The sequence below is a fragment of the Cebidichthys violaceus genome, unplaced genomic scaffold, assembly GCF_023349555.1.
Source record: "Cebidichthys violaceus isolate CVI_PGR_0920_01 unplaced genomic scaffold, fCebVio1.0.p SCAF_58, whole genome shotgun sequence".
Classification (NCBI taxonomy): Eukaryota; Metazoa; Chordata; class Actinopteri; order Perciformes; family Stichaeidae; genus Cebidichthys; species Cebidichthys violaceus.
The window spans coordinates 992,572-1,008,644 of NW_027176794.1; the positions used below are offsets into that span (position 1 = coordinate 992,572).

Genomic DNA, 16,073 nt, shown 5'->3' on the forward strand with positions numbered 1-16,073 from the left:
CAGTGTCATCCCATACTGTGCAAGCGGCACTTAATCCATCACAAGTTAGTGGGATATAGATTCCCACGGGAAAAAAAAGTTAATCTATTTTACACATTTAATCAATGACAAAAGAGGTGTTAAAGGTTTTAATGTTATGTCCACTCAAAGCTCCAGGTTTTAATATCTGTATAATGTCTATATTCCAAATTAAAATTAAAGGATTTAATTGATTCAAATGAAGATTTCAAATGTTGTAGTTTAAGTTACTTCTAGAATAATAACCCCCACATTAAGATATTTCTTACTTACACTGGCAGCTTCCAGTTGAGATGCATCATCATCTCCGCTTGTCTTCTCGCTGGCCTCGCGCTCTGTGCCCATGACACAGGCATCCCTTCAAGCCTCTATCACCTAATTCCCGATTTCCGGGTTTTAAGATCCATTCTCTTTTCCTTCAGCAAAAACTGCCTTATGAAAAACGGCAAGAAACCGCGTAGAGCCGCACAGAGCAGCGTTTGGATGCACAGTCGACAGGCGTGTGAAACCAGATCCTGGCATGAGAGAAACGGTGAGCTCGCTGATGGCGACGTACCTCCTCCAGTCCTATGGCTAATGTTTCATTCATTAACTCCTATCGTTGCCTTCTATCTAATTCTATCTATCTAATATTCAACCACCACAAAAAGTCTACCGTGTTTGCTCTGCAGTAAAAAGGAACAAACAATTGGATAAGAAAACAAAATGATCTTAAAGTGACAACGTTCTCCCTAGGTATGTTTGTACAAGAGTTTTATTTACAGTGTTAACAAAGCAGGTGACTGTGTCAGTTAATTTATCCTCCGTCTGTCTCGTGCTCAGAGTTGACAGACTCACGGCAAAAAAGGGTCCAGCCTCTGTGAGATAAACTAGAACCATGTTTTTCGGCGTAAAAGCAGAATATACATCGTCATAATTAACATTTTAAAAATCTTTCAGTTGGAATTTATAAGACAAACGGTGTGAGTCTCTTGAGTGAGCAGCATCTTCATGGCAACAAAATACGGAGTCAGTATTTTAACACTTTAGTCAAGCCCCTTCCGAGGCACTGAACTTCATGATGCAACAAAATCAAAACACAAAGAGAAAAACTCATGAGGCACAAAAACAGAACTTGACATTCACAGGAAAAAAATGTTCTTCATGAGTCTTCAGGACGGCTTGGGCGTGCTCTGAACAGGCACGGGGAGGGGGAACAAAGATGAGGGAGCAAAAGCCTCATTTCCTGAAAAAGGCGCTGCGGGTGATGCTGTACAACAGGTGGTGAGGCTTTCGTTTTGGGGGCTCGGCCAGTGAAAAGACCTGCTGCTGAGGCACGCTGGTTGGGATGGTGATGTGACGCTGGTGAAGTGGGTGAAGGTTTTGGTGGTGTGGTGGGACAGAACCAGAGTAACCAATGTCTAAATAATGAACGGAAAAAAACAAAAAATAAAAAGTTAAGAATGGAAATAAAAATTAAGAAAGAAATTAGATAAAATGTAAATGAAGAGCAGTTAAGTGACATATTTTCTTACTTTTGCTCTTCTTCTGTTTGGCTCTTCTGGCATTAACAATGGCCTGTTTTCTTTGCTCTTCACTGATTTCCATTCCTGCCAACACACACACACACACACACACACACACACACACACACACACACACACACACACACACACACACACACACACACACACACACACACACACACACACACACACACACACACACACACACACACAGGTCAAAATATTTCCAACCACCCCCTTTCTTCCAAGTTCCAGTTCCCCTATGTGCCATCTACCCACAGTAGCAGTCTTGCGTCATGAATGAAAGGAATTCCTCGACTCACCCATCTCTTGGTCTTCTTTGACTCTGTATCTCTCCTTGTCGAAGGCCTGTAACCACCTCTGCTTGTCCTGGGCCTTCCTGCAGCACAGCACACACACAAACTCCAGCGTGGAGGCGTGGCGCAGGCGCAGAGCATTCCTCAGGGTCAGGCCCAGGTCTGAGTCCCGCCCATCGGGCACGTCCACAACCTCGGTCTGGTCCATATCCAGCCGTCCACGGTAGTGGAGCAGGTCTCTGCGCAGGACGTCTTTTTTACAGAAGACCAACTGGTGGTCAAACAGGAAGAAGCTGCGCTGTTGCATTTTGCCTTGTCGGACGACTCGAGTCAGCTCACCAGAGTGGATCAGATCTGAGCTGCGCTCCAGCACATCGGGCCCCTGCAACGGCACGTTTACAAAGATATAAGTAGAGTCAAAACATTAATATTCTTCGCCGACGGGTGGTAAAACATACACGCTAAATTTGATTAATAACCAGAGTACAACTGGAGGAATATTAGCTCTCATCACCTCCCAGTGTAGAATGGCCACCTGCCAGTGGGCGATGGTGTCGACGCTCTCCAGCCGCCTCTTCCTCTCATTTATCAAACTGGCCACATTCTTCATGGCCTCATAAGCTTTGCTCACTCCGCTGTAGTCACTGCAATAAATCAGCAAGGGAACAATGAGCATAGGGTCCACCATGCACATTAAATTGAAAGAGAAGACATCCCCAATTATAGTGGCACATTGCTCCAAATCACAATCATGGACAAAGTAAGTTATCAAACCATGAATTCATGATTTAAGGTGGATGAATGAAGGAATGATTATTGGATTGGTTAGCTTATGCTAGGCCACAAATACTGTATATATCATTGCAGCTATTAGCATGCAGCTTTCATTGTACAGTCAAGGTAAAGTAATACTTTACAGACAACAGTTTCATGGATTCAAGGTATAAGAAGGCATAAAATGGGCTTGTTGTAGAATTGCATGTCTCCATTGCATCATTGAGTCCTGAAGTGACCAACAGTGTCAACATTTAAGTAGATGGCTTGTGACCAATATACCGTATACTATATTCTGTTAGTGCATGGTGGTTGAAAATAATGGTGTAGGCTGGAGTGCAGTGAAGTTGCCATCCTTGCTTGTTTGCACCAGAATGTGTAAATAAAAAGATGCTCAAAATGTACAATAAGCGCAAGTAGTAAAAGAGTAGTATAAACAGTGAAGTAATGAATATCCAGTACCTGTGGTCTTTGGGGGTGTACTTAAGCAGTTCTCCTAGCTGCAGTGGGTATTTACAGATCTTCTGAACGGGCGTGAGCAAGAAACCTGCAATGGAAATGTCGATCATCTGCTGGAGGAGCCGGCAGGCCTCAAAGAAATGCTTGTATTTGCCCGACTTCATGAGGCGCTGCAGCTCAGCGCAGGCTGCTGGATGAGTGTTACAATAGTCGGAGTAGATAGAGAAGCCCTCTCCCTTAGGACAAAAAGAGATACAGTCAATGAAAATTTGGAACTACTAAATCAGGTAAATAAATGAGTTGAATTGGGACAGGTTTTGTGTGGGGTTGCCTACCTGCAAGAGAAAACAAAAGCCAATTTCACTGAGATGTGGTTGGTCTTTGTTGTACTTCTTCTCCAGGTCTCTGAGAAACTGCCTCTGAAACCTGTAGATGTCCTCTATGTTGCTGAAGATGGTCTTCAACTGCAGCTCAGTGAACATGTCCGGGTGTTTACGGCACTGACGGATGTAACCCTGGAAGTTGCACAAAACCAGAACGCTGACTCCACAGAAAGTATGGAAACAATTCAAACACTGGCCAACAGGAGGTGCTAAAGAGAAAAGTAATTTCTGAAAATGTAGCTTATGCTAAATATTCTATGTGAATCATGTATATATTAAATAACAGACAAGTAAAAGAGAAGCAGTAGCCCGAGATGTAAACATTGCAGCTCTTACCTCACAGATGTCTTTTAGGTGCTTGATGTAGATGCGTTCAGTATTCATGATTTCCTGAACCACATTGGTTCTCATCTGCTCCTTGTGCTGAGCGCTGTGCGTGTCCCTGGGAGCTGGATCTTCCTGGTCCGCTACGCTCTCCACACTTTCTGCACTCGAGTCCTCCTGGTTCACTCGCACCTGAAAACACACACACACACACACACACACACAAAAATGGTATCTCCTGAGCAGCAGTCCCATCACAAATAAGTCTGTTTCAGTCAGGATTAGTTTCCCAAACATCTTCTTTCCAGTGGCCAAACAAACATGGCTCTTGACATATTTTTTCTTTTTAATGAAAGTTATTACAAAAAACAGAACAATAACTAGTTAAACTACAGAAAACTCCTCATCCCTATGGTAATGTGCAAGTTTAACCAGCTCTTGTTCAGCAACATTGATTCAGCTCCAAGCAATTACACAGCAGACGGCCATCTGCCAATCAAATAACCTCACCGTGGTTACCACAGCCTGCCTAATGAAGACTCAACTGTCGATCAGCTCTGGTCACCACAGAAACCCTTCCACACACACACTGAAGAGGACTGGTGAGGTTTGTTTGGCGCTAAGCCAGTTTGCGGGTCTTTTCTGTGCTGCTGGAGAGCAAACGTGCGTTAGACACGTAGGTCAGGAAGTCCACTTACCCTCACAAAGCTGGAGGGGAACCAGGCCTCCTTGTCAGCCCCCCTGCCCCACCACCAGTCATTATGCGAGGCATCCAGGACACGGATAACATCTCCAGCCTTAAAGGCCAGCTCCTGCTCCTCCATGGTCACATGGTCCCAGAGAGCCTCAGCATACACCGTGTTGCCAGAGCTTATCCACTGAGAGGAACACACACAGATAAGACAGAAATACAATTACATGCAGGCTAAGCCCGTGTCTAACATGTACGATTATGTCTAGACTTGTGGACACTGCAGTGGTCGTCTGTTTTCTGTCAAACAGCTTGAAAACAATTTCACATGTCTGTTCACGAGGCACGCATACAACAAGATTAAAGGTTTCATCATGAATGCAACACACATCTTGGGAGGAGATGTTTGAGCGTTGCAACATGACATGTTCCCCTCCTCGGCTTTACCTCATTGAGCACAGAGAGCTCCACCCCGGACTGGAGGTAGGGCGTGGCATCAGTGAGCTCATCAAAGCTGCCCTCCTCCTCCTCCTCACTCACGCTGTCATCAAGTGTCACCGAACACTCAGACAAACCCTCTGCAACACATATACAGGGGTTAGAAAAAAACCAACGTATGGAGCTGATAACGTTCTGACAAGCTCTAAATCATTCAGAAAACAAAGCCACAGATGGAGGCACACCCTTATCTGGCTACACACCAACATTTTCCTCCAACACACTTATTGACATTTCCAGACTCGGCTTTCCCACAGACTGAAATGTGTGATCGACAACAACCCCATGTTCTCACCGCTGAGCACTCTGTGGAGCTTACGCCGTCCAACGCGGTCCAGTCCGATGGGGGTGCTCTGGGAGAGGACGGAGGGTCGAAACCTGGCGGACACGGCTCTGTAGGGGGGAACCTGGTGGGAGGGGATGGGCGGCCGCGACAAAAGCTGCTGAGAAGAGACGAGAAAAACAAAAACATCCCGGGATTTAGGAAGAGCTCGCTTTCTCAAGCTTTCACCACCGTCCTGCTCCCTCAATTGTCACATAGAAATAGAGCCTGTGACTGTTTGACAGATAACATTCATAACCAGGACCATGATCAAACATAATGGACTTTTTCTTTTCTTTTTTGGTATTTTATGCCTTCATTACAGAGAGTAGAAAGAGAAAACACGACAAAAAAGTACTGAGTACAGTTTAAATAATGCTCACTATTTCCTTGAAACACCAATTTAGTGGAGAGAAAATCTGTTTAAACGGATTTAAAATATCAACGTATTTTTCTGAGAAAGTCTATAAAACAAAAGAAATTAGCTGTCTGTATAAACCATAACTGACATCGCTAGCATTGGCAAGAACAATATGGTGTTCTAAACCAACAAAGTGGAGGATAGACAGTATTTTTAACACACTTGGAGTTGAGTTTAAACATGCTTCTAAACTTGAATTTCATCATCTGGATTCCTTCTCTAGATCAGCTTGAAGCCAACCTTGATTCAACACCTGAGTCATTGAAAGGAAGCATCCGACCACATTTCCAGTTTATACACAGTAGATGGAAATTCATCCAAGCATTTTCATTGTTTTCAAAAACGATGTGCTTCTAGTGGGTTTCAACCATAACTGTAAAGACTTACAGAAGGAAGGCGGTTGTCTTTTTCGTCAGTATCAGCGGAGAACAGATCAACAACTCCTATGACAGAGACCGGACGCTGCCTCGTGCCTTGAACGTCTCCGTTGATGCCGCAGTTCTCGTGGCTCTCTCCGTTCCCGCATGCGTCATTACCGCTGCAGTCTTTATGCAATGATGTATTTGCCGTCCTTCCTTCGGCATGCAGTTCTGCCACTTCCTCTGGAATAGAGTGCTTCCTGGAGATGAGCTGCCCGTAGTCAGAGATGGGACGAGGTCTCGAGCGTCCACTCCGCCGCCTGGCCTTGACGGAGGATATTTCCGTGGATGCATCTGTGGGTGATGTGGGTGATTCCGAGAGGCATGGAGGGGAGATGGGAGGGGTGCTGCTGGTTGTTGCAGAGACTTCCTCTGTTTGGAGAAGTGCTTCTGGCTCTTGTTGATCTGATGTCGCCTAGGAATCAAAAAGTATAATTCAAAACTGAGTACGGAGGATGATATTGATTTTCACCTGTTCAATGATCTGCAATGCACACAGATGTAGAACATAATGTTTGTTCATCATAATCAGAGCACAATGGTACTTTCTCTTGGTTGGATCTTAATAAGAGGGAAACCACAATAATCCGTGTGAAACTATTTCAATGAACTTTATCTGGACTCTCCTGAGAAACTTCACGTGAATGTATTCAAGTTCACACAGTGACTCCACATACTGAACACAATAAACCTTAAATGCTTATCAAGTTCAAATAAGAACTGCAACAGAAATTCCGCAAATATTCCACAATTAAATGTTATCATTCTGTATGTACTGTCAGCATGTATCGTTTACTCAACGCTCAAATATTGGCTAACGGTTACTCATTTGGAGATTGTTCTAAGTCTGTTAGTCAGCCAGCGGTGTCAAACCTCACCTCTTGGTTCTCTCGATCTGGGTCCGGTCCCCGGCATATACACTGGAAAGGCACACAGTGGACTAGCACCATTGTGAACACACACACACACACGCACGGACTGACCTGTGCCTTCAATGTTTTTGAGGCCAGTAAAAGCCGCTTGGTTTGTAAGGTAAACAAATTAGATTTTTCCGGTTCATCTTCAAAGGCCAAATCGTACTCTTAGACAAAAGCACACTTCACCATAACGGTGTGTCTATGGATCCTGTCTGCCTGGTGGTGCTGCTAGCCGTCCAAGGCCCAGTGTCCAGGGCGCTGGACTTTGATCCACTTGGCTTCAGCTAGAGGGAGGCGAGGGGGGGGGGGGGGGGGGGGGCTGTACTCACTCATAGCCTCCAACCCTCCCACAGTAACAGGGCTATGGAGCAGTTTTGCACAAGGGCCACTAATCATAAACAAAGCCTAATCATTAACTGTGCTCCTTCAGTGTGCCTGGTAGCACAGAACAGCTGGCTGAAGCACGTGACCCTCAGTCACTATATCATACGCGACTGACAGGGAAAGGGACAGTGAAGAGTGATTTATGCCTACATCATTATTTATTTGACACCGAAGGGACTTTGGACACACACAGCTCTTTTTTTTCTTCTTTTTTTAAAGCATACGAGCACAATGCTGACAAGCATCCTGATGTTGACATGCCGACTTATCGCAGCGGGTTAGAACCATGCCAGATTCAAAGATCACTTCATAAAATCACTTCTTAGAGGTGTGATGGTTCATTTCCCAAGACAGGGGTCAATGCCATTCAACAGGAACATTGGCATCCATTAATGATCACGCTGTTCTTTCCACTGTCTTTTAATTCCTTCCTCTTTTGAAAGTTTACAGAGAGCCTGTTATCTAATGATTTCCGATCCCATGTTCTGAAGTCAATGATAAAGATGCTGCTAATGTGTGATAGTGCGACACATCTTCAGCTGCAGCATATTTCATCCATCTGTAGTGGTGAAAAGCTTTGTAATCAAAGAGACCAGTTGCATAAAGATAACACTAGCTTGATGCCATCATTGTTTTTCCACACATCCTGCATTGTATCAGAACATCTGCATCTCCTGTGCTAATAAGCAGGGAGAAACAGGCGAGCTAATACTGACTGCTAACATAAACTATACACAGTATGTATAATAAGACCCCTGTCATTTTTACACGCATGATTTTCGTCCCTTACCTCATTTGGTAGCATGTTGACTTCAGTCTGATCTTGTTGTTGGGAAGGTTCTTCCTGGCTAAGAGGAGATGAATCGCATCCTGCTGTCGGTTTATCACCGCCTGTCGTGGCCGCAGTTGGTGATTCATAATGAGGTTCATAATGAGCAGTCTGCTCTGTTCCCTCTGGGGGCTCCACAGAAGCCAGGCTGATAAGGACCTGGTGCTGCTGGGGGCCGTCATTGTATTCAGGCTGTAGATGACCCAGAGGGGTGCGTTCGACAGACATGACCCGGGCTCTGACAGGCGAGGGCCGGCGCTGTCGCTCGCTGGTTGTGAGGCAAGGCACGCGGCGGGAGTAGTCATCGTGCAGACGGGTCAGGGGTGACAACGGAGTCGGAGAGGTAGGGCTGGGGGAGGGACTTCGCCTGCGTCTGACAGTCAGGTCAGTCATGCTGCCGACTAGCTTTAGCATCGGCCCCTTGGTCATCGCGGGGCTCTTCCTGCTGCCAACAGCGTGGCCCTGGAGGTCCACTGAGGAGGCGCTGGCTGTCCTCTGGATGTTTGGTGTCCCGTTCGACGTGCTGGTCCTCTGGGTGTCCTCCTGAAGCAAAGGAGGTCCTGCAGATGGGGCTTTGCGTCTGAAAGGTGCCTTAAATATGTGAAGATTCTCTGCACTTCTGCTCAGTCTGCTCAGCACCTTCACATTTGTGTTCTCGTTCATGTTCCTTGTTTGGACGTTGACGCTGGATGTCTGATCCAGTTTCTGACTGTCCGTAGCCTCACTTGTGCCGCTTCCTGCTACCCTCCTGTTCCCCGTGTCCAGTAGAGAGATGCGTCCTGCTCCGTACGCTCTCCTGATACTCCTCGAGAACCGCGTGTTGCGCGTGAGACCATCTCCTTCATCGTTTTCCTCATCATCGAGGTCCTCAATATCTGATCCAGAGTGGCTCATCACAGCAAACTTTTGGCCATAAAAATGTCCATTCGACACACCGTATCCGTCTGCGAACTTTAAATGATTTTCTGCATCATCTAGTCCAGGGTCAAAGTTCGCCACACCTCTGCCATTAGCCATGTCCTGATCTGATGGGTCATGGTCTCCATCTTGGCTGACTGCCCCTCTACTCTGTATACCCTGGAGCACAGAGGAGCGGAGCTTTTTGAAGGAGTCCACAACACCCAGTCCTGGTAGTCCTGACCAGGACTGGGGGACACTGTTGCTGTCGTTGCTGTGAGTTGAAGTGGAACTGTCGGTGCTTAGACTGTGAGCGGGGACGGGGCCCTTCCTCGGGTTAGAAAAAAGCCTCATAATTCTTGAGGAATAAGGCTTTCCCTCAGGTTGACCTATGACAGGGTTGGACCAGGAGGAGGAGTTGATGCCATTCAATCGGTTTTCGTGAGGACCCGCAGTCACCGACTGTATTTGAGCGCCACACCCGGACAGCAGACAGGGGACTACGCTTCTGTCAGCATGACTGTGGAATGGGAATATATCACTGAGGGGTCTGCTTTGGATCAGCGGGTCAGCTTTAGAGTTGTGGAGGCTCGGGAGAGAGTCTTCGCTGGTGGACAAGACCCTGTCCTGTTGTTCTCCCTGCAAAACCAAACAGAGACTCATTATTCAGCATAATAATGAAGAATTTAGTGTGTGTAAACTTTACAGTATAGTTTCCTCTGCGTTTGTATGTGGGAGAGGAGCAAGAGAGAGAATAAAGAGAGAGACACAGATAAACAGAACGATGGATCTCCCTCAGTGTGCACACACAGGATCCAGAGGAGTAAAACATATTTCACTGAGAACACTGCGTGCATTTGTCCTTGGTGCTGTATTTCAATGTCCAAGGAGAGCTGAGGCCCAGGTCGGGCTGGTGTTTTGCCAAGTTCAGCTCTATGTGAGTGTGTGTGTGTGTGTGTGTGTCCGTGTGTGCTTCAAATGCAGCTGAGCCTTTGAAGTGGAGCTTTGTGAGCGTGACTAAGCAATGAAACTTGTTAATCCATTGTGATTAATGCAATAAATTGCTCAGTTTTCTCCAGATTACGTAGATGATGAGGTGACGGTGAGGGGGAGGGTTGTGTGGTCTTCAAATCAGTAAACACAGTTAAACTCTTTATCCTAAAACACAGGCGGTCCTCAATGTTCGTCTATACAGGATTTATTCTAGTAGGTGTTTTTCACGCGGTACATTTAGCTCGTCATTGTAGGAAAAGCACAGATGTTACAACAGTAATACCATTAATAATGGCTCTGTTTCTTTAAGTAGTAGTAAACCATGACTACCGTGACAGTGAGTCAGCATGAAAATATCAGGACCCTTAAACTGAGGTGGCTAAAATGCGTTCAACTATCATTCGTTTTACACATTATTGTCAAAATGTCATCTGTGAAAAAAAGACTCCCGGTCTACTTTTAAAAGTCACACATTTATCCAGGTTTAATAATGACTGAATGTTTTGACTGGTGTTTAATGGCCATCATAGCACTTCTACAGCTGCCAACTGACTTACAAATTATCTACAATAAGATAACTTATTTACTATAAAATGACTAGGCTATAGAGACTACAGTATCGACAATAATGGCAACATAGTATGTTGAATGACTATAAAATGTATCATCCCATATAGGCCTACTTTTCCAGACCGACAAATAAAATAATTTGTGGTTGTAATATCAAAATCATGGTGTGAGAGCAGACATCCTCTTACCTTTTGGTTATTATAATGATATAATATAAAAAATGCTTACTTTTCATTTTCTTGAAGGTTTAATTACATTTAAATGGAGCAACTTTATGGATTATCATCATATTTACTGTATAACTTTATTCTAACCCCCCCCCCAACCTGAACCCTTTATTTAACCCATGATAAACTACATCATCAGTATACACTTGCATCATGCATCACAGCATACAATGTGTTATAAACAATTCATTAATTGAATATACCGCTTCTAAATGCTAATTCTGGGATGTTAAAAATGTAATTACTTCAATCACTGCTGATTGTTTTACATTTCTTGTCTCCTAACAACACACCTCACTATATTGTTATTATCATTCAGGTATTCAACAAAAAGCAAATTGTAATGTTGTCACCATCACTTCAAAAGGCAGCGTTGCCTCCACTGTCTGCTACAGTGTGTAGGCTCCACATGCTGGGAGTTGCTGGAACGTTCCCATACCTCCCGTCCTCATGCGCGCTCAGCAGCAGACGGGCTTTCTCACTCAAACTCTCTGTGGAATCTTCTGTCACTTCGACCGGCTCACTCCATCACACAGAACACTTATGTAAACACAGAGCCACCGCTGCCAAGCACCGCTGCTGACAGACAGTAAACACCCCTCGTGAACAATGTGCCGCTTTCAAAGCGACGCTGAATTGTCTTCTTGTACTTTCTCCCTCCTCGGCCACTGAAAGGATCACGTTGAGCAGCAGCTGGAAAAATAGACGCGATCAATTATTCCAGCTGTTCTTCAAGCAGAAAGACAGGAGATAGGAGAGGAATTTCTACAGCTTGAATGGCTTGTTTTGAATACTCGCGCCGTGCTATCAGCCATTCTACCGGCTGTGCCATCCTTCAACACCTTTCTGCCTTTTCCCTAAACTTGGCGCCGACTATCACAGGCCAGTTGGCGTCTACTAATGCTTGGCAGTGCTGTTATTTAGAACCAAGCTGACGCAGGTGGTGACTTTCACAAAAGGACGACACAGATTCAACTTAATATGCTTTATACTCCAATACGTCTACAGTATGTCAGCTTCTATTACTTTTAACTATGCCCTTTGATACTGGTGACGTCTTGATGAGCCTTATTGTATTTCTAGTCTAGACTGAATGCATCAACCTCAATGACAATGCCAGCTTTGATGTGCGTGGTAGACAAACTTGTTTCACTGTTGAAATGACAGATCTGTTTGCAATACATAACTAACAATTTTAAGAACAGATTAGACGCTGACGACTGCAGCTTCCTTAACTATGAAAAGCTGTTCTTACTTACGTATATGTTAATAATCACAGCCTACTGTCTGTCAATGCAGGTCACTTTTCTTGTGACCTTTCCTATATCATCTTTGCTCTGCCTCCGTACCAGGATCACTGTTGCTCTGTGGCTTCCTCCTGCTAGGCTGTGGATGGGAGCGGTGCACTGGGGCCATGGTCCACAGTTAATTAAGAGCTCAGGGAGGAGCCCCCCCCCCCCACACACACACACACACATGGCAGCCAGCTGGAGCCAGCCTCAGATTAGACTCCCAGAGACAAGGATGAAAACACTCACCCAGATACATAAACAAGTATACAAGGGCTCAAAGCATGCACTGCAAAAACACATGCACAATTAGTTAGAGCATCCTTTCCCATATAGCACGGCCCATGTCCATGTGCACTCACACACATGCATGCACTGAGCTGAGCAGGGAGGAAGGCATTTAAATCACAGACTCCCTTCCTGTTGGGCTACAAAACCCAGAACAGTTATGCAAGGAGTCATAAATGCATAGTGATTAGTGACCTTCTACCCATAGTTCACCTCTGCAGAGGTATGTCCTGCCTGAGGCTAGGATAAAACAAATTAGGTCAAAATGAACTGAGCATTAAATTGAAAAACCACTAGACAGAAAGTATCGAGGGAAAGTTATTCTGTCGTTTTCCGTTCTCTGGATTAACTCGGAGACAGACACAACCGCCCCGGAGCAACACCGTCATTCCTTTGTAAGCTGTCACATTACTGGTAGTCTATTTGTCTCAAGGAATGAAGACATCGCTCTAACACGTCCTGCAACAACATGCCATAATGTTTTAAAAGAACAGATTAGCTGATTAGCTAAATCAGTGTGTGTAACCGGGGTTCTGTGAAACTTAAGCTGCACATATGTTCAGAAGTAGAGCAAAAATTCACTGTGTTTTGTCTTTTAAATGAATCAGTTCACATTGTGGTTGTACAAGTGCCTAGGTTAAGATTAAGAACCCTTCACAATATGCAGTATTAAATATTTGAATCCATATTAAAACCTTATTAGCCTTGATGCTTGTTATCTGACTTTACAGCCGGTTTCCTGGCAAAGATTAAAAAACGTCAGCATAAAAACTCTGAAGGAAATGTACTGTATGAGGGACCAGTGTGTGGGAGAGGGAGTGTGTATGTGTATGTGTATGTGTGTGTGTGTATAGCCTATTCCTCTTCTATCCCAGTAATAATCTTATTAGCGGAGCTTTACCAGTCTGTGTTCAGGACTGGTTTCATCTACACATGATAGCCTAATCAGGGCGACAACTAAGCTATTCAGCACTGACAGAGTGACACCCAAAGCTTGTAAACAGCCCACAAGGGCTTGACAGCAGGGGGCCACTTGGCCTGTGTGCACTCTACCTTTTAAGGGTGAAAAGGATCAAATTCCACAAACGGTATTCATACAACATATGCCACCTATGGTGTGGTCACATGATTATGAGATAGACAACATGTCCAGTCTGGGTCACATCAACATATGCTACCGGTTCCGTTTCATGGGTTAAGTCTCATATTTGTCCATGACCTAGTTCCTCATTTTTTGATCTGTAAGATAGAAGGAGATTGGGAGACGCCACGCCCCTTTCTATAGAGCGTGAGAAGTACAGGTAAAGGCCAAACCAGGGAGTGTCACCACTCTCACACACTCACCTGATCTGCTGCGGACTGTCGCAGAGACAGACGGACAGAAATCTAACACCACACAGAGCACAAGGCTTAGAGAGGACAAAACACCACTGAGTCTCGTTGTTAACAGTCAACAGTGTAACCTGACAGCGATGCAACAATAACCATAAGACTCATTATTCAAATGGGGATCTGAGACAACCTTAAACATGGGTTCCCATCGGTTTGTGGGCTTGGAAATAGTTCACGCTGCAGGTTGAGAATGAACACAGTATTTCCCTGGCACAAACGTCCTAGTTGACTTAGTTACAGCCCTGAAAATGGCTGGAAAGTTTCTTCTTTTCTATAAAAAAAAACAAAACAAGACAAGTAATGCAGACTAAGTTCATGAACTACAGACACGTTGCTCTCTTTTGTGCCATAATTACAACCATGTATGAGATAAAGTAGCCTGGTGTAAAATGATATCGCAGTAGTCCACCGTTGTAAAAATATATAGCCTCGTTTTTATATATCCTCTATAAAGCAGAGGAGTGTGGCCTTTTAATATTCAACAATGAATGATCTTGACACCACAGTTCACTTCTAGTGTAAAATTCCAACAAACAAGACATTTGACGGTGAGAAAACTGTAGTGATGGCTGCAGAAGTGTAGCAGAGTTAGTACAAGAATGAAGCAGACTCTGGAGCTATGGAAGGGGATTACACTGAGAAGTTTTCTAAGCCCACAAAGAACTCGGGGCCAAACTGCTTATTTATTTCTGCATTAATTAACTTTCTTTGGCCATAAAGCTCTTTGTAGTAAGTGGCCTCCCCAACCCCTCCTTCACCAACTCCCTGCACAGCCTGGCATCTCCCACATCACTATAACAACCACGGCTGTAATGCACGACAATAACCCCCTCTGGTTCCCATTTCACACAGGAACACAAGAGGGAAAAATCACCGCAAACTGTAATGTGACACACGATTATAATACATAATATAACGGAGTTGTAGTATAACTTCTCGCTTGTTTTAGCTGTCCGTTAAATCAGCAGTCACTGCGCAGATAATATTAAACACAAGTTGCTCACCCTGCTCATAGTCGCTGATGTTGTCCTCCTGACCCGTCTTCTCGCATCAACAGAGCAGCTGTTTTCGTTGTTTATCCATGGTGGAGTAGCCCGGGTTTCTCTGAGCTCCCTGCTGCCTCGCACTCGTCGTCGTCTCGCAAAAACATGTCGGGTACAAAAACCACGACAAGTGCGCTGGCTGCTGCTCACTAGTTACCCCGCAACATATTGAGACAAATGGCTGTCTGACTCCTTAAAGACACTGGGCTAGCAACTTGAGCTAGCTCACGAGCTCACTGATAAACTTTTTTTTTCCTAAATTACGCAAGCTTTGGGTTGTTTGTTTTTTTTTTAATTTCGCTTTCACCGACCAGCAAAACCTGTTGGTAGTCAAGGAACTGCACAAAATAAATACTGAGTCATGCCATTTCTTCCGAAGTTGTTATTTCGATGATGAGTCCAGTTCAAAAAGCTCTTTCTTGCAGGATCGAGCTGGGCGAGCATCATTAATGCACTTGTTGCAGTGTTTCATGGGGGCGTGGCTTTGAGAGGTTACGATTGAGGTTACTGGTTGACCACAGCATGACCATCCGGCTAACAGCCAATCATAATTCAGTAGATGAGTCCGTTGACCGCTAACCCACGCCCACGGTTAAACGCTCTTCATTGAAGAAAAAAAGAAAGAATACTGCTCCTCACTTCATGCAGCTCCTTGAACAGAAAAAGACTGGACCTTCCAGTTGCTGTTGCACGGTCTTCCTCTTGTCAAGTTGGCCAGACAATTAATGTCTCGGGTATTTCTGTTGCGCATGCCCATCCCCAAATACCTGAGTAAGAATATCTTAGTGACACTTCGTGAATGTTGTATTGTAACAACGAGGAAAAATAAAAGACACGAAGTCGACGGTAACTCTTGCTTGTGACAAAAATGACACCACGTCTCTATGCTCAACAATTATCGATGTTGTTGTTTTATTTACAGGCTAATGATCTTACTACATCATGCACATACAATACCAGCAGTGGGAGACAATTCAGATTATTTTAAAGTAGCAATACAACAATGTTCCTGCATTTAAAATGTGACTTAAGTAAAAGTATGGAAGTATTACCAGCAAAATGTACTTCATATTTTAAAAAGAAAAGTACTCATGAGGCTGAGAAATTGCTCCT

The 16,073-nt window shown here is 44.6% G+C and overlaps 1 protein-coding gene across 3 annotated transcripts; it reads right to left on the minus strand.

Annotated features, from left to right (window-relative positions):
- Positions 1–754: 754 nt before the first annotated feature.
- On the minus strand, positions 755–15,415 carry spata13 (spermatogenesis associated 13). Of its 3 annotated transcripts, none has more exons than XM_068732245.1 (13): positions 14,922–15,415; positions 8,223–9,797; positions 6,100–6,546; positions 5,265–5,409; positions 4,919–5,049; positions 4,479–4,658; positions 3,793–3,972; positions 3,409–3,588; positions 3,077–3,309; positions 2,355–2,484; positions 1,847–2,222; positions 1,533–1,607; positions 755–1,418 (listed from the first exon to the last, which is right to left on the minus strand). In XM_068732245.1, the coding sequence occupies exons 1-13, from the start codon at positions 14,928–14,930 to the stop codon at positions 1,237–1,239; spliced, it is 3,843 nt and encodes a 1,280-aa protein (XP_068588346.1). In that variant the 5' UTR covers positions 14,931–15,415; the 3' UTR covers positions 755–1,236. The 3 variants fall into 3 exon arrangements, with proteins under 3 accessions (XP_068588346.1, XP_068588345.1, XP_068588347.1); XM_068732244.1 differs by having other exon boundaries at positions 5,265–5,412; XM_068732246.1 differs by lacking the exons at positions 8,223–9,797; positions 14,922–15,415 and adding an exon at positions 7,010–7,289 and having other exon boundaries at positions 5,265–5,412.
- Positions 15,416–16,073: the final 658 nt, after the last annotated feature.